This window comes from Bos indicus x Bos taurus, chromosome 2, assembly GCF_003369695.1.
Source record: "Bos indicus x Bos taurus breed Angus x Brahman F1 hybrid chromosome 2, Bos_hybrid_MaternalHap_v2.0, whole genome shotgun sequence".
Taxonomy (NCBI): Eukaryota; Metazoa; Chordata; class Mammalia; order Artiodactyla; family Bovidae; genus Bos; species Bos indicus x Bos taurus.
Genome location: NC_040077.1, coordinates 36,922,696 through 36,949,504, shown reverse-complemented (window position 1 = coordinate 36,949,504; position 26,809 = coordinate 36,922,696). Strand labels below are relative to the sequence as shown.

The 26,809-nt window shown below is 38.0% G+C and overlaps 1 protein-coding gene across 3 annotated transcripts in view; it reads right to left on the bottom strand.

Moving 5' to 3' along the window:
* Nucleotides 1-22,123, bottom strand: part of WDSUB1 (WD repeat, sterile alpha motif and U-box domain containing 1) — a 68,942-nt gene extending 46,819 nt beyond the window's left edge. The window contains exons 1-5 of one of the 3 annotated variants that reach the window (XM_027560059.1): nt 21,942-22,123; nt 19,480-19,927; nt 17,610-17,794; nt 8,298-8,390; nt 4,475-4,568 (exon numbers count right to left, since the gene is read on the bottom strand). In XM_027560059.1, coding sequence (XP_027415860.1) covers nt 4,475-4,568; nt 8,298-8,390; nt 17,610-17,794; nt 19,480-19,877 — 770 coding nt within the window. In that variant the 5' untranslated portion in view covers nt 19,878-19,927; nt 21,942-22,123. The other 2 variants (XM_027560069.1, XM_027560077.1) reach the window with 2 other exon arrangements.
* Between the last annotated feature and the right edge of the window lie 4,686 nt (nt 22,124-26,809).

Below are 26,809 nucleotides of genomic sequence, written 5' to 3'. Positions count from 1 at the left end.
TAGCTTTATTTTCTGTAAATAGCAATATATGTAACCCTTACATGTTGAGCAAAAGCTCTTTGGAGGAGTCCTCAATAACTTAAGAGGGTCAAGGAATCCTAGGACCAAAAAGCAATGAGAACTACTGTCCTAAACGATGATTCAATGTCTTTACTTCACCCATTTTCCACAGCCAAGAAATGTGTTAGACATGCTTTAAAAGTTTCAATAGTTCTCCTAAATCTACGACATGAAAATTGTAGTGATATCCTCTATCATCTCTTCCCTGGTGACTGAGCTGGTAAAGAATCCACCTGCAATGTGGGAGACCTGGGTTCAATCCCTGGATTGGGAAGATCCCCTGGAGAAGGGAAAGGCTACCCACACCAGTATTCTGGCCTGGAGAATATACAGATATAATATCTGTATATACAAATTCTAAACTGCTTTTTACATGGTCAGCCCAAATCTATACCCTATACAACTTCCTTTCTGTCCTACACTGTCCAACACTTTCTGTCCTACAATCCTATTCTGTTCATTTATTTTTTTCTTGTCTAGTCACTTATACTCACATGTATTTTTATCCTAATCGCTTTTTCCCACTGACTCCCTCTTTATCATATGTATCCATTCTATCTTACCAATGACTTTTAGTCACAAATGGAATCTCTCTATCATTGACCAGCTAACTGGTTATCTATCCATTAATCAAGTATGATTTAAGCATCTCTCAATTCTAAAAATTAAATGTTTATACTTCACTAATTTACATTTCCAACCCATTCGCCTGCTTATATATTTATCCAAATAAACTAAAAATAAAAACATCCAGAAGAATATTTGAATGTGGCCTAGAACAGCACCACATTCCAAAAGCAGTTAATAATGTAAAACTCCACTTATCCAGAATGACTTGGGAAAGGTACATTATTCTAGTTGATATAATGGGTTAATTAAAATTCACATATACAGGGCTTCGCTGGTGGTCCAGTGGTTAAGAATCCACCTTGCAAAGCAGGGGACACCGGTTTGATCCCTGGATCAGAAAGCTCCCACATGCTGTGGAGCAACTAAGCCTGTGTGCTGCAACTACCAAAGCCCTCACATCCTAGGGCCTGTGATCTGAGACAAGAGAAGCCACTGCTATGAGAAGCCCTGTGCACTCTAACCAGACAGTAGCCCCCGCTTGCCAAAATTAGACAAAACCTACACGCAGCAATGCTGCTGCTGCTGCTGCTAAGTCACTTCAGTCGTGTCCAACTCTGTGCGACTCCATAGACAGCAGCCCACCAGGCTCCTCTGTCCTTGGGATTCTCCAAGCAAGAATACTGGAGTGGGCTGCCATTTCCTTCTCCACATGCAGCAATGAAGCACAGCCAAAAACTAAAAACAAATTTTTTAAAGATTCATATATGTACACAAGTTAATAAAAAACAGGAATGCTATAAAGTGAACTTAACACAGAAACATTATTGAGCATCACTTGACACTTCTGTAATTCAGAGGGTAAGGGCACATTAAGATCTTGCAGTGTTTATCACTATGAACATCAAAAATCAGAACAGAGAAGTAAAACAACTTCAAGGGCACAAACACTGTCTTATAGTTCCTTTTATATGCTCTATTGCAAGTGGCAGAGAACTGGGCATATAAGAAAGCCATAAACACTTGAATTTCATACATAACCAATTTGTTATTAACTTCTTAAGAAAGAATGCAAAATGTATCTTCCAAAAACAGTAAGAGGAAATTCAACTTTGCAGTAATTTCAATCCTAGGCTAAAGGAGAATTTTTAAAAATACTTTTTGATGATGAACTATCAATATTTTCATGAGTTTTTCACATTAAAATAATGGCAATATATCTAATTAGGTGGCTGATTATTTGTCAAGGATTGGAACATATGGAGGAAAGAACTATCAGGCTTGGTCCAGAACACTTCAAGTACAGGTTAGAAGCTTAAATATCTTGGCTGGAGCCAAAACTGCTGCAAAGAGACATGAATGAGGGTTTGAATGCTACGGCCTATGTGATCAAACTGGAAAGATCAGAATAATGCTGCTGTGTACTAAACCAATAGCTTCACAAATTAAAGCTTTGAAAAATAAAAGCCAAGACAAAATTTTCAACAGAGACCTAGAAATCATAACTGACATGGCATACCTGAAAAATAACCAAATAAAAATTCTAGAATCAAAAAATAACCAAAAATCAACAATTCTTCAATGGACCACTTTAATAGAACATTAGATAAAACTAAGGAGTGAATAAGTAAAGATGAAACCATTCAGAACAAAGCTCAAGCAAAAGAATAAAAAAATACAGAAGAGAGAACAAGAGACAAGTTTACAGTGAGAAGGTATTTTGTGCATTTAGAGTGCCAGAATTGGAGAGAAAAGGACAGAGGCAATATTGGAAGAGATAATGAATAAGAATTTCTCCCCAAAGTGATAGTCTACGAGTTTAAGAAGTTCATTAAATTCTAAGCAAACTAAGCAAAAAGAAACCCATATCTAGATACAAAGTAAATGTGCAGAAAACTACAAGATACAATGTGTGAGCAGCCAGTGAAAAAAATATGAATTACCTCCAGAAAGCTACAGTTAGTTAGAATAAAACTGACTTCTCTATAGCAATACAAAAAAAACAGTATGTCCTAAGTTGTATTTATCCCAACAAAGCAAGACTGGTTTAACATGTATAAACCAGATTTATAAAAATCAGCATAATTTACGACACTAATAGGATAAAGAAGAAAAATCATATGATCTCAAAACATGCATGAAAAATCATTTGATGAACTATAATACCTATTAATGAAAAAAAAATCTTACAAACTAGAAGAAACAGAAGAGCTAATAAAGCTTATCTCCTAAAACCTACAGTGATCACACTTAATGAAAGCTTTCCCTCGGCAAAATACGTCAGACAAGGTTTGCTATATCACTGTTTTCATTATCCTGGCAGTGTTAGCCAGTTCAGCAAAGTGAAGTGAAGTCAGTCGTTCAGTCACTGTGCAGTCCATGGAATTCTCTAGGCCAGAAAACTGATGTGGGTAGCCTTTCCCTTCTCTAGGGGATCTTCCCAACCCAGGGATCAAACCCAGGTCTCCTGCATTGCAGGTGGATTCTTTACCAGCTGAGCCACAAGGGAAGGCAAGAATCAAAAAGGAAGAGACAAAAACATCATTAACACAGGGTATGATTTTAGATACAAAAAATTCAAAATTAGAATCTTCACAGAAAACTCAATTGTCTTTCCATATATATTTCCCTATATTAGCCACATCTTTTATAATAGCAACAAAAAAGAGCCTGGAATAAATCTAACAAAAGATGAGGAAGCTCTCTCAGTTCAGTCGCTCAGTCATGTCTGACTCTTTGCAACCCCATGAATCACTGCACACCAGGCCTCCCTGTCCATCACCAACTCCCGGAGTTCACCCAAACTCATGTGCATCGAGTCGGTAATGCCATCCAGCCATCTCATCCTCTGTTGTCCCCTTTTCCTCCTGCCCCCAATCCTTCCCAGCATCAGGGTCTCTACAGAGGGTGACAAATAAACTATCTTCTACTGAGAGATATTATCAAGAGAAGTCAAGAGACAAGTGAAAAAATATGCCACATTCATGGGTTGGAGACTCAATACCATAAAAGACATCAATTCTCCCCAAATTTATCAAACTCAATACAATCCCACTCAAACTCCAAACAGGTTTTTTTGTGTAGCAGGAGGAACTGGAGAGACAGTATCACAAACTAACTCTAAAACTCACAAGAAAGTGTCAAATGTCAGGAAAAGTCAAGTTATAAAGCCTCAAAAATACAGAAAGATATTAGAGCAAGGGTAAACAGAACAGAATAATAGGTTGTGAAAAATACCCACACACATATGATCACTGACTTCTGACAAGGTGGGATATTAAAATGGTGAAGAAAAGATTATCTTTTCACTTTGTACTGGGACAACTGGATACCCATATGGAAAGAAATTAAATTGGATTCCTATCACATACCATTGGAGGAGGAACTGGCAACCCACTCCTGTATTATTACCTGGAGAATCCCATGGACAGAGGAGCCTGGCGGGCTGCTGTCCACAGGATCACAAAGAGTTAGACATGACTGAAGCAAATGAGCACAACCACTTCACATACCATACACATCAGAGTCACTCAACCACTTGGAAAACAAACATAATAGTGAGTAAAGGAAGCCAGACACAAAATAATTCATATTGTGTGATTGGTTTTAGATCAATTCAAAAGGAAAAGGCAATGCTGCACATGACCTAAGGCACTGTCATCAGAAAGCAGACTTGGAAGAAGAGGAATTCAAGGGAAACCAACAATGTTCTATTTCTTGACCTGGGTAAGCAGCTCCAAGTTTGCAGTACAGTGATTTATCAAGCTATTCTCTTACGTTTTATGTACTTTTCTGTAAGTCTACTGTATTTCATACCTAAATGGTTTAAGGGAATTAAACAGCTTACCCTGAAACTAACATCTGCCCATCATGAGAAAAAGCACAAGCCAGAACAGGAGCACAGTGTCCGGTCAGCGTACTTTTATATTTTAATTCAAAACCTGCAAATAACAAGGTGAGAAAAATTAGCAAGCTGATTGTGCTCAGAATTTATTTTTAAGTAAAAACTATTTTATTTGTTCAATAAAATCTTGGAATGGTTAAAGGACACAAAGATGGAAAAAAAAAAAATCCTGCACTGTGATTAAGTGGTTTCAAAAGTTCAGTAACAGGTAAAGAAAATGGTGGGGTCAGCAAACACTAGATAGGATTAAAATCAAATTATTTTTAAATTAAAAAATTCTAAACTCTATAAAATACATAAGATTTTAAACGAATCAAAATTTTAAACTATACTTCAATCTTAGTATCTTAAACACACACACACCAATTGCCCAAATGCCTAAGAAGAATCAAATGCCTGTAGTTTGAAATATCTGGATTAAGATATCTTTTCACTTCATAAATTAAAAATAGTAATTTATATATCTTAAAACTCCAATATATCCTATAAAGTCCCAACAAAGTATGGTAGCAAAAAATGCTTTTTATGCTTTCCATAATTACTGAAAAGGAAAATCACAACTCTTTCAAAGATAAGCCAAGGGAATTCAATGTATTTTAGTGACTATATAAAAAATTAATCACTAAGAAGTTGATCTGGGGATAAAAGGAATTAAGTGAAATCTGTAATTTTCTTTGATAAGACCTAATAAGAACTTTGAAGTGTTAATGGCTCTTGGATAGACAGCATTTAACTAAACAAAAATGTCATGGAACAGGTAAAAGCTTCAATAAAAAATGTTTATCTCACTTTATTATTAAATATATATTTTATTTATATTCAAAATAGATTATGTTTTTACTCAGGAGAACAGATGTAGGCATTCAAGGCACTGAACAATAATTAGGCACATAGAGATTAGTGAATAGACACAATCAAAAAAAATATTAACAAATTGCAAAACAACTGAAGATTTAATAAAATAAACTTGCAATAAGATCCTACGAACTGGTCACATTCTCAAGTATAAGACCCATTTGTCTTATCTACTCTTCCCTACAAACAAGCAATTAAGATTGGGTGCAAATGCTAAATGTTTTATTAAAAGGCTCTAACTTCACGTTTATAAACTGTTTTTCATAGAGTCAGTGTAAAAACATTTTCCAGACAATGTAGGAGAAGCTTTATTTCTGAACAATTACTAAAGATATGTTGTACTGAGAACATCCACATACATGACTATATTTATGGTTCTTTATAGAGAATTTTTACTTTGATATTAAAAGAGGTAGGATAAACCAGAGAAGTAACAGAACTCTTCTTAGCAGCTGTCACTGAAAACATTAAAAGAATTACTGTATGTACTCTAATAGGCAATAAAGTAACCAATTTCCACAAAAAGAAATGTATTTCCTGGTAACAGACCCTTCTCTATACATGAGCAAAATGACAAAGATTCTCTTGACCAAACTACCCTTGGCTCTTCTAAGTGGCCTCCTGGATCAGGCCCTGACCTGGGCCAACAAAGACTTAAAATAACATGGTGTCTAACAGTTTAAGGCTGCATTCCTAGCATGATCCCAGTCCCCTTAAAGTTGGGGACTAGGAAAATTCAAGGCTGCCAAAAGAATTTACTGTTTATTCCAGCCAATCCCTGAAGATAAAGCTTCTGTCTCCCTGCTTCTGTGAGAGGGGAGGAGCCTAACTTTCCTAAGCGCCCATTAGCAAATCCAGACGAGTTTCACATGGATCAATTCCCAGATTCCTGCTTTTTATAATTTTGTCATTTGCTAGATGCTACACAGGTCCCATTTACCTGCTCTTTATTCCCTCTTTAAAATACAGTCACCTCTGTATAAACTGAAGTTGAGTACAGTTCATGCTGGACTTTCTTCCCTACTGCAATAGAACATTACTGATTATAATCTGGCCCACCACTTTAACTAATGTTCAACTTGATCTGACAGTGACTTTATAAACAATGAAACACAATGCATGATTTAGTTGCCACTTATTAGGTGACAATATTTTTAGGCATCTGAAGCAAGATGGCCAACTGATCATATAATTTCAGAGTTCCCGTAAAAAGATAATGAAAGAATTAATAAAAACATAAATTCACATCAATGAAGAAAAGGGGAAGGGGGGGAAATGTCATCAGGAAATGAGAAACTGAAACCAATTTTGGGAAGGCAGATGCAAATTAATCAATGAGGAAGTGTAGAGAAGTAACACAGAGTGCAAAATTGAGGGGGCTACAGTCAAGAAGCAAGCCAGCTTTCTCTAGAAAACCCCAAAAGACTTAGAATTATTTACAGAAAACCCCAAAAGACTTAGGACTTATTAACAGTCAAGGAAAAGGAAAGTCAGAATGATACAGACATGAAAACATAAAAAATTTACTGAAGGTCTGTTTATGAAACATTAACTATCTCCCATCCCTCTCTGACCACCTCACCCATAGTATGCTGCATGAAAGCCAGATGCTTCTCCCCAGGAAGAAGTAAAACAATGACTAGGGAGCTCCCCGGTACCTCCAGGGCAACACAGACACCCACATCCTCCAATCCCCAACCCTCTCCCAATAAGGGCCAAGAGTCCGCCTCTTTATCCGAAAGGGAAACCAGCAAAAACAAAACACCACCGTGTGTACAGAGGCTCTAAAGTTCTTATTGTTTAATTCTTGAAAGTAAATGGGATACTAAGGATCATCAAGCAGTTAAAGAAGGTAACCACATGAAAGAGATCAAGATAAACAAAAAAGGGCCCAAGAGCAAACAAAGTTGATCAGGAAACAAAAGAGAAATTAAAACCAAAACAAAAAGCCTCTAATTGGTATCCTGAGAATTTGGAGAGGATCCTGCATTCATAAAGTAAATGGAGGACACTAAGAAAAGGAAACAAAAAAGGTAAGTTTTTTGAAACTGAAAGTATTATTGATGGGATTAAAATTTTCAAAAAAAGGTTAAAAGATAAAGCTAAGGAATTTTCTCCTATGATAGGAAAAAGACAGAGATAAATGTGGGAGCAGGGGGGAAAGACATAGGAAATCAAGTCAGGAGCCTACCACTCAACTAATGGGAATATAAAAAGAGAAGTGGAGAAGAAATTAAAGAATTAGCATAAATGAATACCAAATTAGCATAAAGAAATACCAAAAATGAAAGACATAAGCTTTCTGATGGTAGAATCACCCGAAATAAAATTACAGTGCAATTCATGTTGATATTTGACAGAAAACAACAAAAGTCTGTAATTATATTTCAATTAAAAAGAAAAAAAGGTACAGTGCATAGTGGAAACACCCACACAAGTTCCAAAAACTAACTACACTGAGTAAATTTAAAACATAGTATAAGAAATATTTATGGACATGGAAAACCATCAAAAAAAAAAAAAAAAACTGAAAACAGAACAAGTACAAAGTGGAATTTCTTCTGGTTAAGCAGGAATGTGTGTAGTGGTAATGACAAGGTCATTATCGGTAGTGTGCATACAATTTCTAAATCATGTGTATGTATTACTTTAATTAAAAGTTCTTAAAATATATATATTTTTTTCTTTCCTTTCTTTTTTTTTTTTTTGACCCTCCGCTGCCCCCTCTTTAAAGCCGCGTGCACACACCGACCCTCCAAACAAGATATCCTTCCTCCGGCGCGCCCCTTAAAATATATTTTTATAATCCCATTTTGATATCTAGGGTACCTTAAGTTAAAAAATTAATTTAAACAGAAACTTTACCTGCATCACAAAATTCAGTTTAGAGAACTACTAGGTGAATACATACCTAAGATATGGATAAAAGAAATAACCCAAATTTTGATCTGGCAATCTTGACCACATGATGCCAACTGAAAGAACTGAAGACCTCGTTCTCCACCTAAAAATGTAAATTTGTTAAAATAAATGTACAAGAATTGATAAAACATTTTAACCAAAAAATTTTCAACTTTAGACTGAGATCTGTTAATATATTCATTTAACCATATTCACAAGCAATATTAAATATATTAATTAATTTATACCATAAACTGAAATGTCAAAGAATATCTTTTAAACAAGATTCTTCAAAAGATTATGACTCTAGCCCCTGAAGTTGTGACAACAAAACATCTTTTTATTTACCTTCCACTAAAGATATAACAAAGCTAGTGGAGGTGATAGAATTCCAGTGGAGCTATTTAGAATCCTGAAAGATGATGCTATGAAAGTGCTGCACTCAATATGCCAGCAAATTTGGAAAACTCAGCAGTGGCCACAAGACTGGAAAAGGTCAGTTTTCATTCCAATCCCTAAGAAAGGCAATGCCAAAGAATGCTCAAACTACTGCACAATTCCACTCATCCCACACACTAGTAAAGTAATGCTCAAAATTCTCCAAGCCAGGCTTCAGCAATACATGAACCATGAAATTCCAGATGTTCAAGTTGGTTTTAGAAAGGCAGAGGAACCAGAGATCAAATTGCCAACATCCACTGGATCATCAAAAAAGCAGGAGTTCCAGAAAAACATCTATTTCTGCTTTATTGACTATGCCAACTGAACATAGCCTTTGACTGTGTGGATTACCACAAACTCTGGAAAATTATGAAAGAGATGGGAATACCAGACCACCTGACCTGCCTCTTGTGAAACCTGTATGCAGGTCAGGAAGCAACAGTTAGAACTGGACATGGAACAACAGACTGGTTCCAAATAGGAAAAGGAGTACGTCAAGGCTGTATATTGTCACCCTGCTTATTTAACTTATCATGAGAAATACTGGGTTGGATGAAGCACAAGCTGATATCAAGATTACTGGGAGAAATATCAATAACTTCAGATATGCAGATGACACCACCCTTATGGCAGAAAGTGAAAAGGAACTAAAAAGCCTCTTGATGAAAGTGAAAGAGGAGAGCGAAAAAGTTGGCTTAAAGTTCAACATTCAGAAAAAGTCCCTTGGACTACAAGATCATGGCATCTGGTCCCATCACTTCATGGCAAATAGATGGGGAAAACAGTGGAAACTGGCTAACTTTATTTTTCTGGGCTCCAAAATTACTGCAGATGGTGACTGCAGCCATGAAATTAAAAAATGCTTACTTCTTGGAAGGAAAGTTATGGCCAACCTAGACAGCATATTAAAAAGCAGAGACATTACTTTGCCAACAAAGGTCCGTGTAGTCAAGGCTATGGTTTTTCCAGAAGTCATGTACGGATGTGAGAGCTGGACTATAAAGAAAGCTGACACGGAAGAATTGATGCTTTTGAACTGTGGTATTGGAGAAGACTCTTGAGAGTCCCTTGGACTACAAGAAGATCCAACCAGTCCATCCTAAAGGAGATCAGTCCTGGGTGTTCATTGGAAGGACTGATGTTGAAGCTGAAACTCCAATACTTGGGCCACCTGACACGAAAAGCTGACTCACTGGAAAAGACCCTGATGCTGGAAAAGACTGAGGGCAGGAGGAGAAGGGGACGACGGAGGATGACATGGTTGGATGGCATCACTGACTCAATGGACATGAGTTAGGGTAAACTCTGGGAGTTGGTGATGGACAGGGAGGCCTGGTGTGTTGCAGTTCATGGGGTTGCAAAGTCAAACACAACTGAGCATTTGAACTGAAAGATATATTCAATGCTGAAAAGGCCAATATTGAGCCACTAAGCCTAGTGCACCCTCCAACCCAACTTTAAATACTGAGGTTAGCAATGATGTAAAAAATTTTAAATGTTAGTTATGATATGTGTTAAATGCTTAATTACTCCCAAGTTAACTTTTTCTAGGATATATTCACTTGTTAAAAGCTTAGTCTATAATTTATTTAGAATATTGAGAGACTGTTTTCCCATCTGATTAATCAAGACAAAGGCTAAAATTACACATGTGGTGCTAGTAGTAAAGAGCCCACCTGCCAATGCAAGAGACTTAAGAGATGTGGGTTCAATCCTATGTGGGGAAAAGCCCCTGGAGGAGAGATGGCAACCCACTCCAGTATTCTTGCCTGGAGAATCCCATGGACAGAGGAGCCTGGCAGGCTACCGTCCATGGGGTTACAGAGTTGGACATGACTGAAGCAACTTAGCACCATGCATGCACACAAAATATCATCAATTCAGTCCAAAAGATTTGGTGAAACATATTTCACAAGTCAAGTGGGCCTTAGGAAGCATCACTTCAAACAAAGCTAGTGGAGGTGATGGAATTCCAGGTGAGCTGTTTCAAGTCCTAAAAGATGATGCTGTGAAAAAGCTGCACTCAATATGCCAGCAAATTTGGAAAACTCAGCAATGGCCACAGGACTGGAAAAAGTCATTTTTCATTCCAATCCCAAAGAAAGGCAATGCCAAAGAATGCTCAAACTACTGCACAACTGCACTCATCTCACAAGCTAGCAAAGTAATGCTCAAAATTCTCCAAGCTAGGCTTCGACACTATGTGACCTGAGAACTTCCAGACGTTCAAGATGGATTTAGAAAAGGCAGAGGACCAGAGATCAAATTGCCAACATCCGCTGGATCACAGAAAAAGCAAGAGAATTCCAGAAAAACATCTGCTTCTGGTTTATTGACTATGCCAAAGCCTTTGTGTGGATCACAATAAACTGGAAAATTCTGGAAGAGATTGGAATAGCAGACCACCTACCTGCCTCCTAAGAAACCTGTATGCAAGTCAAGAAGCAACAGCTAGAACCAGACATGGAACAACAGACTGGTTTGAAATTGGGAAAGAAGTAGGTCAAGGCTGCATATTGTCACCCTGCTTATTTTACTTGTATGCTGAGTTCAGTTCAGTTGCTCAGTCATGTCTGACTCTTTGTGACCCCATGGGCTGCAGCACACCAGGCTCCCCTGTCCATCACCAACTCCGAGTTTACTCAAACTTATGTACATCATGCAAAATGCCAGGATGGATGAAGCACAGCTGGAATCAAGATTGCCATTATCAATAACCTCAGATATGCAGATGACTCCACACTTATGGCAGAAAGGTAAAAGGAACTAAAGAGCATTTTGATAAAGGTGAAAGAGGAGAGTGAAAAAGTTGGCTTAAAACTTAACATTCAAAAAACTTGAGATCACAGCATCCGGTCCCATCACTTCATGGCAAATAGATGGGGAAACACTGGCAACAGTGACAGATTTTATTTTGGGGGCCTCCAAAATCACTGCAGATGGTGACTGCACCCATGAAATTAAAGGATGCTTGCTCCTTGGAAGAAAAGCTATGAAACCTAGACAATGTATTAAAAAGCAGAGACATTACTTTGCTGACAAAGGTCCATCTAGTCAAAGTTATGGTTTTTCCAGTAGTCATGTATGGATGTGAGAGCTGGACCATAAAGAAGGCTGAGCACCAAAGAACTGATGCTTTTGAACTGTGGTGTTGGAGAAGACTTTGGAGAATTCCTTGAACTGAGGAGATCAAACCAGTCAATCCAAAGGGTAATCAACCCTGAATATTCATTGGAGGGACTGATGTTGAAGCTGAAGCTCCAATACTTTGGCCATCTGATACGTAAGAGCCGACTCACTGGAAAAGACTCTGATCCTGGGAAAGACTGAAGGCAGGAGAAGGGGACGACAGGAGATGAGATGGTGGATGGCATCACCAACTCGATGGACATGAGTTTGAGCAAGCTCCAGGAGTTGGTGATGGACAGGGAAGCCTGACCTGCTGCAGTCCATGGGGTCACAGAGTTGGATATGACTTAGCAACTGAACTGAACTGATTACACAAGTAGGTCCTTCCAATGGAAAAGAATCAGGCTCAGTGGTAAAGAACCTGCCTACAATGCAGGAGAGGTGGCTTCAATCCCTGGGTTGGGAAGAACCCCTGGAGAAGGAAATGGCAACCCACTCCAGTATTCTTGCCTGGGTAATCCCATGGACAGAGAAGCCTGGTGCAGTACAGTTCAGGAGGTCACAAGAGTTGGACACAATTTAGGGAGTAAACAAAAACAATTACACAACTTAGGCAAAGTTATCAGTTAAATGTAGTGTTACCAAAAAAAAAACCAAAGAACAAAAAACCCCACTAGTTGTTATCCTATTTAGACAGAGTGTCACTATCTACTCACTAGATAAGTTCCTTAAATACTTGTGGGTAATGTAAATATTGATATCACCTACTTGATTTTTAAAGAATACTATCAAGTGTTTATTAGGCACTTGTTTGCATCTTTCTGTTTAGCATTTGACAGATATGACCTCTAACTCTTTACAGTTAATCCTACAAGGCAGCAAACATGACCATCCCAAGTTCACAGTTGAGAGCTAAGGCCCAGAGAGGAAAAGCAAGGTACCTCAGGTCACACAGCAGGAAAAGGGTGAAACTGACAATCTTATCTATGTGGCATGTGGTACCTCATGCCCTTCACTGATACATTAAACATATATCTTGAGGGCCACTGTGTTCCAAGCACTGGTTTAATTGGAGGCTGGTGATTTTGACCTGAGAAAAGGTTGAATAGTTGAATCTGGCTTCTTCTGCAGTGAGTGCCTTGCCCTAGTTACAGTCCCCTGGATAGCAGACACTTGCTGAAGGGCCCAAAGACCATGCCTCTAGCAGAGGAAATATGAGTTTATAATCAGTCAGGGAAGATAAAGGGCTCCAAGGGCAGGAACTGGGGAAAGGCAAAAAGATGAGATTTGGGACTTCCCTGGTCATCCAGTTCACCAACTCAATTTTACATGAATTCCACCTAATATCACAAGTCAAAGGAAATTTTAGCACTCATATACAATAAAACTCAATTAAGAAACCTGAATACCTATCTTAAGATTGCACTCTGGTTTTGCAAATATTTAGTATGTGGTATTTAGTTCATACACCTAGGTATGTAAACTTTCCCTGTGGACTCCCTGTTTTATTGGAAGCACATATACTTTAAGATACAACAAATTAAATTTTCTTTCTCACTGAAAGTTTTTCTAACTGTAAGAGACTTTTCCACATTTCAATAGCATTTTTGTTTTTGTAGCACAGGTTCAGCCAAAGGGCATCCTTTCTCAGAGATCTTGATGGATATAAGTAATTCTCCATAATCTCTATAATCATTTAATGTTTTTAAGGCCAAAAAATGTACCCCAAAATCGCTGAGTAAAATATTTATGTGCTAGACCCAATTAAGAAAACTTTCCCCCATCGTTTCTAGACTAAATAAGATCCTTTGATGCTGATGCTGAAGTGTCTTTCAACAGTGAGAATTCAGCTAGAACACTGTAAAATTATAAAGTTTAAAATATGTCTGTGCTCAAGATCTAAATATTTTAAAATAGACTTTTCTTCAGGAAAAATATTTAAACTGTAATAATAATCTAACCCAAACTCTATCACTTAAAAACTGGAGAGAAGTGAATATTTATCCTCTAGCACACAAACTATTATTTTTCCATATTTGAGCAAACTGTCACAAAGGCAGAAGACTCAATTTGTCATAAGCATTTACAGATATTAACAGATACCAAATTAGGCAATAATAAGTTAAAAATTACATCTTCTGTCTTTTAAGAAAATACAATAGTTTCCACAAATTCCTCTAATAGTCACTTTAAAGCATATGTTGATCTGTTTCAGGGAATTTACACATAAGGTTAATATCCACTTTAACAGAAGTTAAACTAAAGAAATTACAGAAGGGACATATCAGAACTATATTGAGAAATATACTTTGAAATATACTCTAAAGGCACAGTAGGGATGTGGGTAATATACTTACTTTAGAATCTCACCTAGAATTTTTGGCCTAGTGTAGTGAACCTTTCCAGAACCTGTCAGCTGCAAGCCCTCTGAAGACAGAAGAAGGATGTCCTTAACGTTAATAGCATTTAAAAAATGGGATTTTAATGAAAAATCTTTTCAGATAATTAGAATCAAAAAGGAAATCTAAATCTCCTGATGTTGATATAATCCAAAGATTCATTGAATGCCTATATGATTTTGGAGAAGGGGTCACAGAATGAAAGAAATGGTTCTTGCCTATTACAAGCTGATCTTCTTAGAATAAAACATCATAAAACAATATGTTAAAAAATAAATCATCACAATTAAATTAGGTAGGGAGTTCAGTATAAGAATAGATTCATGAAAAGAAAACTGTTAATCTGCCATATGATATTAAAAAGGAAACAGAAACAAGAAAGTTCAACAAATCAATAAAAGGAATCTTTCATTTCAATCACCTAAATTTATGACAAAGAAGGCAAGACTATACAAAGGAGAAAAGACAGCCTCTTCAATTAGTAGTGCTGGAAAAACTGGACAGCTACATGTAAAGAATGAAATTAGAACATTTCCTAGCACCATACACAAAAATAAACTCAAAATGGATTAAAGACCTAAGGCCAGACACTGTAAAATAAAAAACTCTTTAGTGGAAAACACAGGCAGAACAGGATCTTTTTTGATCCACCTCTTAGAGTAATGAAAATAAAGACAAAAATTAACAAATGGGACCTAATTAAACTTTAAGTCTTTTGCACAGCAAAGGAAACCATAAATAAGATGAAAAGACAACCCTCAAAATGGGAGAAAATATTTGCGAATGAAGCAACTGATAAAGGATTAATCAGAAAAATATACAAACAGGGGACTTTCTTGGTGGTTCAGTGGCTAAGACTCCACACTCTCAATGCAGGGGGCACAGATTTAAGCCCTGGCCAGGGAATTAGACTCCACACGGTGCAAGTAAAAGGCCCTGCATGGCACAGCTAAAGATCTGACCCTGTGTGCCGCAACTGAGACCCTGCTCAGCCAAATACATACTTTAAAAAACAAAACATACACACAGCTCATGTAGCTCAATTAAAAAAACAAAAGCACAACCCAATCAAAAAATGGGCAGAAGACAGACGTTATCCAAAGAAAACATACAGATAGCCAATAAACACATGAAAATATGCTCAACATCACTATTAGATATGCAAATCAAAACTACAATGAGGTACCACCTCACACCAGTCAGAATGGCCATGAATAAAAAAATCTACAAACGATAAATGCTGAAGAGGATGTGCAGAAAAGGGAACACCCCTATATTGGTGGGAGTGTAAATTTGTACAGCCACTATGGAGATGAGTATGGAGATTCCTTAAAAAACTAAAAATAGAACTATCTTATGACTCGAGCATCCCACTACTGGGCATATACCCTGAGAAAACTATAATTCAAAGACACATGCACCCCAGTGTTCACTGCAGCACTAGGAACAATAGCCAGGACACAGAAACAACCTAAATGCCCATCAACAAAGGAATGGATAAAAAAGATATAACATGTGTGTACACACACACACACAATGGAATATTATGCAGTCACAAAAAAGGAATAAATCTGGATGATTTGTAGAGACGTGGATGGACTTAGAGACTATCATACAGAGCGAAGTCAGAAAAACAAGTATCATATTAATGCATATATGTGGAATCTAGAAAAATAATATAATCTTATTTGCAAAGAGAAAGAGACAGAAATGAAACATATGGACACCAAGTGGGGAACGGGGTTAAGAGGAGGGTAGGATGAATTAGGAGATTGGGATTGACATATACACACTACTGATGCCATGGATAAAACAGGTAACTAATACTGTATGGCTCAGAGAACCCTACTCATTGCTCAGTTGTGACCTAAAGGAGAAGGAATTCCAAAAAAAGAGGGGTATATAGCTGATTCACTTTGCTGTATAGAAATGAACACTACATTATAAAGCAACTACATTCCAATTTTAAAAATTCTGCTTTTCAAAGCCTATTACACACCAGGCACTGTAAATAAAATACATACAGGCCCAGCCTATGGAGCTTACAATCTCACAGGAAAAACACGATTAAACATAATTCATATAGATAACTATTTAATAAAACTTGTGATACTTCACTAAGTCCTACAAAAGAAAAATAAAGCATGTAATACTAAAGGACTATATCAAAATACTTCAGACCAAGTACAGGAGGTTAAGAGCAGAGGAAGCTCTTCTGAAGTGATTTTTTTTTTTTAACCTGAAATCTAAAGGATGAATAAAAGTGAACCAGGTAAAGGGTCCACATGTAAAACCCTCGGAAACATCTTACAGACATTCAAGAAATGAAAGGAGGCCAGTGAGGCAAGCGAATGCATGAGGCCAAGTGTGACTTGTAATGAGACAGGGAAACAGAATATGGAAGGTACTTAAAGGCTGTGTGTTTGAAACTTGGTATTTTATCTTACCTTAATCATATTTTAACATGTCACTGATGGCTTTGAAACAGGGGAGTACCAAAGCCTGAGCTGTCACAAGATAGTGTTAAGAACTTGCTGCATAAGCCTACTGAACAGCTGAAGCACGACCAGCACCAACTGCAATGGGACACAACATCCACCCCAGATTTCAAAGCCTTCATAACCCCCGTAAAATATCTTATTAACAATTTTAGGATCTTGAAATATTTCAGGTATATTGGGTAAAGTAAAATACATTACTAAAACTAATTTCATCTACTACTAGAAATTTTCAAATTTACACATGTAGCTCACATTATATCACTATAAGACAGCACTTGTCTGGAAGTAAGATTGAAGTAGCCAGAAGTAGAACGTCGATCCTAACACAGAAGATGAAAATAAAAGAAGCCCAATTCCCAATTCACTGTATTTATTGAAAACTAGGAGTCTACAGTCAAGAGTTGTTCTCTTCTTTTTCTAAAAACTGATCTACTAACAAATGCTTTTTTAAGGTTACCTTTTGAAAGATTAAATAGTAAATGAAAAATGAAACTTGTTTTCAATTTTTATACTTCACATTTCTATTTGAATAAAAACATACAATGTTTCAAAAATCACAATGAAACCAATAGGTTTAAGGCCTCTACATTAGCAAACTCCAGGAATTCAGATCTACTGTCTCAAGTTGTGTTAGCCCCTATGTATTTTCCCGAAGAATCTGGTTTTCCCAAAAAATATTTGTGATTTCATTTTGATCAAAAACATAAAGCAGAAGGATGAGTCCTTGAAGGGAATAAATTAAAAGATCTTGTTGTTTTACTAATGATGAAGTGAAAATGAGTAAATGAATGAAAAGTCACATATAAACTGCAAACAGGAATTACTAGTGCTTACAAGAGTAAAATAACTAACCAGGAACTGGTTGTGAAGAAAAGTCACAGCAGGTAATTCCAAGATCATGTGCTTTTTCACTGTGCAGACACCTCATTTTATCATCCCACACTGTTAAATCACCACATGAGGAGCCAGTGACAAAGAGGTTTCCAGGAGGAGAAAATGCACAGGCCACTAAGGAGCCATCCTTAACACTAGCACATCTGAAATAAAAGCAAAAGAAAGGGGAATTTTCATTTCAGAGCATCTTTTACTTTATATTACAGTCTCTAAAAGCAGCTTGATATAGTAAAAGAAAAGGATAAATGGCTAGAACTAGAGAGAAAGGGCAGTAGATGCCTATAGAAATAAAATATCCTTTATATTCTATAATGGAGAAGGAAATGGCAACCCACTCCAGTGTTCTTGCCTGGAGAATCCCAGGGACGGGGGAGCCTGGTGGGCTGCCGTCTGTGGGGTCACACAGAGTCGCACACGACTGAAGTGACAGCAGCATATGCTATAAACGGAGATAGGCTTGCTAAAAGTAAGAGAATTTAAACATTATCCTAACCAAATCAAAGTCTATTTATCATCATACTCTTTTCATTAAAATATACAAAGTTTAACAAAATAGCAACACCAACAATATCAATTGAGTTCCAATTTTTTAAAAGATACAACTATTTTTTATTGAAAATCATGTTATTGGGGGTGAAAAGCACATCCAACATTTGTATTAAAATCACCTAGAAACAACAGTAAGGACTTTCATCTCACCTTCAGTTATAAACTCTTTATGTAAAGAAAATCCTGTGAACAACTTAAAATTATCTAGGGAAGATTAGGAAGCACTGGGCTAACAATAATTCATTATTTTATCAATTAGGAAAAATAACCTGTTAAAAATCCAACAACCCATGCAGTGTCCTATCCAGCACTTAAATCGACTGCAGTGTATCATTTTCACATAATTACATATAGTAGAAAAATAATGTTAGGGAGACAATTTACCAATTGGTTAACTGAAAAAGATTCCTTGGCCGACAGCTAAATTTCATTCACACAAAACAACTTAAAGGCATTCCATTCTCTGTGTCTTCACTTTAAACTGTTTATTAACGCCACTTAAAACATACTTTCTTCAACACAAAGACCAAAAATCTAAATGAACCATAGTTGTTTACCAGCTACCATCTGTGCTCTGAGTGTTGTTGGTGAGAGGTAGGGTGGGGGGAAGGCACATTAAGCTATTTTAATTGGCGATGTTTAAAAGTTTACAGTTTTTAATGTGATTAATGTCACTGAATTGTACACTTTAAATTTGTTAAAATATTATATTTTAGCATACTATATGTTTACAAATACATGATTTTAATACTAGGGAGTTGCAACACAACATTACCAGTGTAAATTCATTGATGTATTTTTATCCAAAAGCAGTTTTTCAGGTGATGTTTTTAAAGAAGTGGTAACACACAACACCATACTAATCACAAGGTTCCCTCTTCTGGGCTTGGTCAGTAATCCCAGTCAGGAAAGAGATGTGCAGGTGAGACTCACCTACAATTATTTATTACTGAGAACACCTGAGCCATGCGTGACCAAAAAGCGAAAAATTACTAAGTTTTATTCAAAAAACTTTTTTTTTTTGCCTATTAAAAAAAAATCCATAAAGTTCTAACAAGATTAACCCTTTTACAAAAGAAAAAGTGGACATTTAAAAAACTCAGAGCCAAGCAAATCTACTTCAAGAATCATATTAAATATCTGTTTTATGACCTTCAGGAGACAGAGATCAAAGTATTTTTCCTTGAGATGTCTGAATTATCTACTTCAAGTCATCAAAAAAAAATTTTTGTAAACCTGGTAATAGGATTAAAAACGGAAAGGGTTTAAACATTCTTACCTACGTAACTTGTATGACTGTGCATTCCACAAAACAACAGTTCCATCAGATGCCCCTGATACCAAATAAGTGGAGTCTGGGGAAAATCGGCAAACTCTCACAGGGCTACCACTGGGCTGTTCCATCACTGCCAAAATCTGCCCGTTTTGAGTATCCCATAGGACAGTGGTACCATCTGTTGAACATGAAGCCAAAATATGTCCTGAAGGGGAGAAACAGCAGCAGTGGACAGCATAGGTGTGAAACTTCAATGGAGAGTATGGTACTTCGGTAAAGTCACTCAGGAAATATAGGCGAATTGTTTTGTCCAAGGCACAAGTAGCCAAGAGGGAAGAGGAGAAGGCACAGCAGTTGACATCATCATTATGATCTGCTAATGTGTGAATTAGTTCCACCATGTTCTTTACTGGAAAATATCCTGCAGTTTTTAGATAAATGTTACTTCATCCTAGGAATCAAATAAATACAACTCAAATCAATACAGAAGAGCCAAAATCAATTAAAAAACTTGCTCAACAAAAGCTTCTACATTCACATTTTTTAAAGACAATAAATTATACCTGGGCTAAGAATATTTGGAGAGAAATAAAGCATGTTAAGACTATAATCGCTGATGATAAACACACTCACCAGTGCCATACCAATAAAGTTCCGGAACTCCTGAGAAAGAACCTGGTCAAGTAACTTCAAACTGATTCGACAGAATTCTGGGTATTTATTTCACCTTTGAAGACTTTCCCTTTATGAACTGCTACTCAACACTGCCTCATTCCAGATTTGCTAATTTCAAAAAGATTTTTCACTACTTTAACAAACTCTCGCTGCTTCTTCCATAGAATGGAGCCAGAAGTACTGCTCACCTTTAAGATGTAGAACTATTAAAGTTAATTCATAAACCAAACAAAAGGTTTCCTTGTCAATTTAAGTGGTAGTGTTGAAAGCTATCATGTCATGGTACGCCATCTTGTATGACAAAGAATAAAAAGATATAAAGACTTGATGTGAAGAATTAATAAATCAAGGAAATTCAAAGAAGGAGTGCCCCCCCCCCCCACCAAAAGTGGACTTAGCTGGTCTGCACCTAAGACCAAATTTCTAAATTTAGAATAAAATCCAAACTCCTCACCAAGACTTACCAACCCTATATGATCTGGCTCTTGCCTATCTACTTCTCAGACCCCAACTACTTCCCCTTTTCTTCTCCCTCCCTTCTTTCCAGCCTCCCTAGTCAAAATGGTAAATTTCAATTTCAGTGTCCTTTTTCAGTGACTTTCCTAATCTAAAGTAGCTCTCTATAGGCTAGCACATCACCCGATTTTAATCATCAGTGTAGCAACTGCCACCAGCTGACACTATTCATGGGTGTCTCCCCTACTAAAATGTAAGCGCCAAAGCTGTTTCTCTTATTTCTGTATTCACAGCATGTAGAAGTGTTTGCACCTATTATGGTTAAATATTTGTTGAATTAACATTTTCCCCCATATCTAGTTGAGTTCTAACCGCCTTCAAACAGTATTTATGAATATAATATGAAATAACCAGAGAACTGTTATTAAAAATAAAGGTACTAACACTGAAAAAAAAAAAAAAAGTGGAAAAATGATGTAAAACGAGGCAATAATCAGCCCTGAGGAACAGGTGTAACCTTGAATTGTAAAATTAATCTATTATTCTAATCTTATTTACAGAAATCTTTACAAATAAATGAAACAAGCCTTTCCCAACATTTCTGATGTCAAAAGTTCGGCCTCTTTTTCAAACTCCAACGAAGTCTAAAAAACAGACAGACCATCAAAACCCCTGGTATTTGCAGTGAAAACAAACCCAATCAGGTGGTCTTCTGGAGAAGTCCCAAATCTCAACTGTGCAAGTGCACAAAGATAATTTCCCAAACTTTTGCTTCCTCACCCTTCTGCCACTCAGCTTTCTGTGAAGTTCAAGGTCCTAGAATCTGAAGAGCAGGAACGCAATCAGCTGAAGTTCGTTTGGCTTGGGGGTGTGGGCGTCCACTGAGACCTCTGCCGACCCGCCAATCTCCCGGCAAACTCAATGAACTCGCCAGTGGGAACACTCGCATCCCTGTCTATCGCAAAGCCAACCCGAAATGTGCCAAGAATCCTACATAAAACCAGCGAGCGACTCCCCCACATCTGCCTGGGGACCGAGGATTTGCTCAACTCCGAGAGCCGGTTGGGCTTCACTGGACCGAGCGACCCGCTGCAGGAACGCGGCCGGCGGGAAGCGCGGCCTTCCGGGGCGCGGGCACCGGCGCAAGGGATTGGGGGAAACTGGGACTTCCACTTCACGCCGTGAGGCGCCCCCGGCTCCCGGGCGGAGGCCGCACAACAGTATCTCGCTCTGGTCAGTATCCTAGCCGGTCCCGGTCGCGCGCTTCGAACCAAACGCCGGGAAACCAAGGGTTTAGACACCCCGGCGGGCTGACCCGAGCCGCACTCCCGTACCTGCCACCGCTGCTGCTAAACTGGCCCTTGGGCACTGGTCCTTTCACGTCGAAGACCCAAAACGCCAGGGATCCGCCCTCAGGTGCGCTAAGAGCGCTAGGGGACACGTGACGCGCAGGTGAGGCGGGCGTGGTTGGCGCCCGCGGCCGCCCAGAGGCAAAAGGACAGACCCCGCCCACCGGGGGGCGGACCGCGTCGCGGCGCATGCGCGCCCTTCCGGCCTGTGATGAGGCGGTCTGAATTCTGGCTCTAGAACTCATTGGGGAAGACTCTGATGCTGGGAGGGATTGGGGGCAGGAGGAGAAGGGGACGACAGAGGATGAGATGGCTGGATGGCATCACTGACTCGATGGACGTGAGTCTCAGTGAACTCCAGGAGTTGGTGATGGACAGGGAGGCCTGGCGTGCTGCGATTTATGGGGTCGCAAAGAGTCGGACACGACTGAGCGACTGAACTTAACTGATACTGGGAAAGAACCTTTGAAAAAGAAACTGAAGTCACTGAGTCGTGTCCGACACTTTGCGACCCCGTGGACTGTAGCCTACCAGGCTCTTCCGTCCACAGGCTTTTCCAGGCAAGAGTACTGGAGTGGGTTGCCATCTCCTTCTCCAGGGGATCTTCCCAACCCAGGGATCGAACCAGGTCTCCCGCATTATAGGCAGACGCTGGAGAAGGAAATGGCAACCCACTCCAGTGTTCTTGCCTGGAGAATCCCAGGGACGGTGGAGCCTGATGGGCTGCCGTCTATGGGGTCGCACAGAGTCGGACACGACTGAAGCGACTTAGCAGCAGCAGCAGCAGCAGAGTCGGACACCACTGAAGCGACTTAGTAGCAGCAGCAGCAGTTACCGTCTGAGCCACTCGTTGAAATTTTTTTCTAGTTGTGGAAGCTGAGGTCCCAAGGTCTAGCGAGTCCAGAAATGTGATTGTAAAAGGGACAGTTACTACAGCTGTTTTTGAGCGTCCTGGAAAGTGAAAGTGTTAGTCACTCAGTCGTGTCCGACCCTTTGTGACCCCGTGGACAGATGGAATTCTCCAGGAAAGAGTACTGAAGTGGATTGCCATTTCCTTCTCCAAGGTATCTTCCTGATCAAGGAATTGAATCCAGGTCTTCCGCATTGCAGGCAGACTCTTTACTGACTTGAGCCACCCTCCTTACTTTGCTGTATTTATCTTGCTTCTGTCCTCTGATCTCCCTGATCGGTCTTTTCTTTTTAAGCCAGCTCTAACCCCAGCAGTCCCTGACTCCTGCCATCGCCTTTGTGGTCAAATATGTTTTTCCAAGGCAGAATGCTGAAAAGGATATCCAGGCTATTCTGGTATCACGTGAACCCAATATACATTTTTTCTAGCGTTTCCGAGCGTCTCCTAAACTCACATGGAGCTTACACCGTGGTTTCCACGTGTAATTGATTACAAAATGGTCTTGCCAACCCCTTTTGAGATTAAAAAATTGACCAGAAAAAAGCTCCTAGGCGTACTAAGTACATGTCACGGTATAGGACCATGTTCAGATTAAAATAAAAAGTGTAGCGTTTTCTTCAGCGAGGAAACTAGTAGTATTTGACAAGTAATAAAGGGCTTCCCAAGTGGCTCAGTGGTGGGGGGAAAAATTTTTTGCCTGTCAATGCAGGAGACGCAGAAGGTAGAGATTTTATCCCTGGGTCAGGAAGATCCCCTGGAGTGGGAAATGGCAACCCATTCCTGTATTCTTACCTGGAAAATTCCATGGACAGGAGCTGGAGGGCTGCAGTCCATGCACAGAGTCGAGGCGACTAAGCATACACAAACTAAAACACTCAAATTTAAACAGAAAACTGAGATTGCTGGAAAAGATTTGTAATAAAATAGACAAAAGGAGAAATAAAAATTCATGATTTGAGACACTCTTGTGATTTTTAACGAATGCATTATCATTGAGACTTTGAAACCTGATTACATGCCAAAGTACTGCCAAAACAGTATTTATCTGAAAATAACTTTTTTCATTGTATAAATAATAGAGCTCTCTGTAGGAAACATAAAAACTATAAATAATGAAAATAACTAATAATTGCAGCACTCAAAAATCAGCCAGTCTTTCATGAATAATACCAATAATTTTACAAAAAGACCTGTAAACTACCTTTTTCAACTTAGATTTGTATCCTGAGCATTTTCCTTGTCTAAAATATCTTAGTAGTGTAATCATTTTTTCTGCCTAATGGTCCACAGCCCCAGAAACATAATTTATTTAACATTTTCCCAGTTGTTTCAATATTTTTGTGCTTATTGTAAATAATACTGGATTCAATGACTTTGTACATAATTACTTCAGTGACATTTGCTGAGTAAATTGATGGAAATGGAATTACTCGCCATCAGGGTGTAAATAGTTGCTATCTCGCTTTTCAGAGAGGTTGTACGGTTTTAACTCTCAGAAACATATGGAGGTCCCTGTCTCTCCACATTATTGAGATTAATTTTTTTTAAGTTTTCACTAATTTGATAGGTAAGGTTGATTATAACATTCTTCAAGTAAAATATGTGAAAGAAACCTCTGATACACAGGCCAGTAACTTAGCATGGAGACCTCAAGCCCAATATGGTCTGAAAGAAAAAGGAATTTCAAAGAGGGAAGCTTTATTGTGGCTGGTCTCTAGTCCACAGGTTTACAATTTGGGAGATGTTAACTAACATTTCTTGGCAATATACTAGAAAAACAATGTTAAGAATTTACAGAGATCTTTGATCACATGAGTGAATTGGTTATCTTACCCTGTAGGACTAACAGTTGGAACTTTGACTTGGAATATTAAAGATTTGAATATTTTATATATTTTTTGCTCCAATTATTAATATGTAACTGTGGTCAATAATCCTATTTTATTATTAATTTCTAGTTTGTTCTTTGTAATAATAATGCTATTTGGGGAATACAGTAAACAATTTTAAATGATACATTTAAAGGAAAGTTAACTTTCCAATTAAATAGTAAGCAATACATGCTCTCAAAATATGACTCAGTGGGAAAAGAACAGGTGTGAATCAGTTAGTGAGTCAGGATTACTCAAATATTTAGTTGAGAGTAACCAAGAACTCAGAGAGAGAGAGATGATAGGAACTGAAGTAATTAGAAAAAGTGGTTGGATGAATGGGTCTTAAACAGGCTTGAAATGTTGGCCAGCTGAGCGATGAACTTGGGAAATACCCATTTCACAGTAAATGTTCAGGAATGTATTTGTTGCTCTGCTTTGCAGGCAAACTGAGACCAGTTCAGTTCAGTTCACTCACTCAGTCGTGTCTGACTCTGCAACCCCATGAACCGCAGCACGCCAGGCCTCCCTGTCCATCACCAACTACCAGAGTTTACCCAAATCCATGTCCATTGAGTCGGTGATGCCACCCAACCATCTCATCCTCTGTCATCCCCTAATCCTCCTGCCCTCAATCTTTCCCAGCATCAGAGTCTTTTCAAATGAGTCAGCTCTTTGCATCAGGTGGCCAAGTATTGGAGTTTCAGCTTCAACATCAGAGTTTCCAGAAAAATCAGGCAAGGGAGAGTACAAGTTGTAAAAAACACCCTGGAAGTGTTCAGTTTGCAAAAAATGGATCAAGCTCAATATATGATACAAGCATTTATGTGTAGTGTATATTAAACTTTTAAAAAATTGTTTAAAATACCTATGAGAACAGGCCAGGGAGTCTCTCATACAAATGCAATTATTCACTTCCCACACCTGGTATTACCCACAGTAGAGAACGCTGAGAATCTGAGAAGCTAGAACTAGGAGCAAGCTATGTTATCTTCTGCATTATGGAATAGTCTCTGAGTTCCCCTTATCCTTTGTCATTATATAAACTTTACACCCTCTAGCTGGCAATGTTTTCATTAATCCACCCATAGTCCTGGGTGCCAACCAAGTAATAAAAGTTGAATAGAGTTCTTTGAGTTGCTGTTCTATACAAATAAAAGAAAGGCCCAAGGGCTGCCAAATGAAGAGGATGAGGAAAGCTCATATTGGGCTTTCCTGCTGTTAGAAAATGTCCTTGGAGCTGGAAATAAGACCAGAAAGAAATGTGATGATCCTTCGCATCTGTACATACTAAAGAAATGTTGCAGTTCCATCTATTCCCTTTTTTCCTCTTTCGTATGAGAAACATTTTTCTTGTTTATGGATTTTTAAATTTCAACTTCCTATAATTAAAAAATATTTATTGTCTCATCTTGTCAAATTCTTTATTTTTTACTATCTTCTTACTAATGCTCCAGAAGAGAACTCAAGATTTTAAATGTTTTTGAAAAAGAAACCCACATTTTTAGTTTGATTCATGGCTTTTTTATAACATATGATAGACACTGTACATCAAATTCACTTCACAATAGGCCAACTTACAGAATTCTTATTCAACCTCTTTGTCATAGGTCTATTTAGATATTCTGTTTCTTCTTGATACAGTTGCAGTAGTTTGTATCTTATAGGAATTTGTCCATTATCACCCAAGTTATCTATTTGGTTAGCATTCACTTGTTCACAATATTCATTTAAAATCCCTTTTTATTTCTGTAAAGTCAGTAGCAATGTCCCCTCTTTCATTCCTGACTGTAATAATTTCAGTTTTCTTTTTTCTCAGTTGATTCAGCAAAAGTTTTGTCAATTTTGTTGGTCTTTTCAAAGAACCAATTTTTATTTTCTCTATTCTCTTTTTCATTAATTTCCACTCTATAATCATTAGTTCCTTCCTCCTGCTTGCTTAAGGTCTAGTTTGTTCTTTTTCTACTGAAAGTTTAGGTTATTGAGTTATGTTTTTTTCTATGTATAGTATTTACAACTATAAATATCCCTTTAATCACTGCTTTGGTTAAAGCCCTGTAATTCTTTGTATT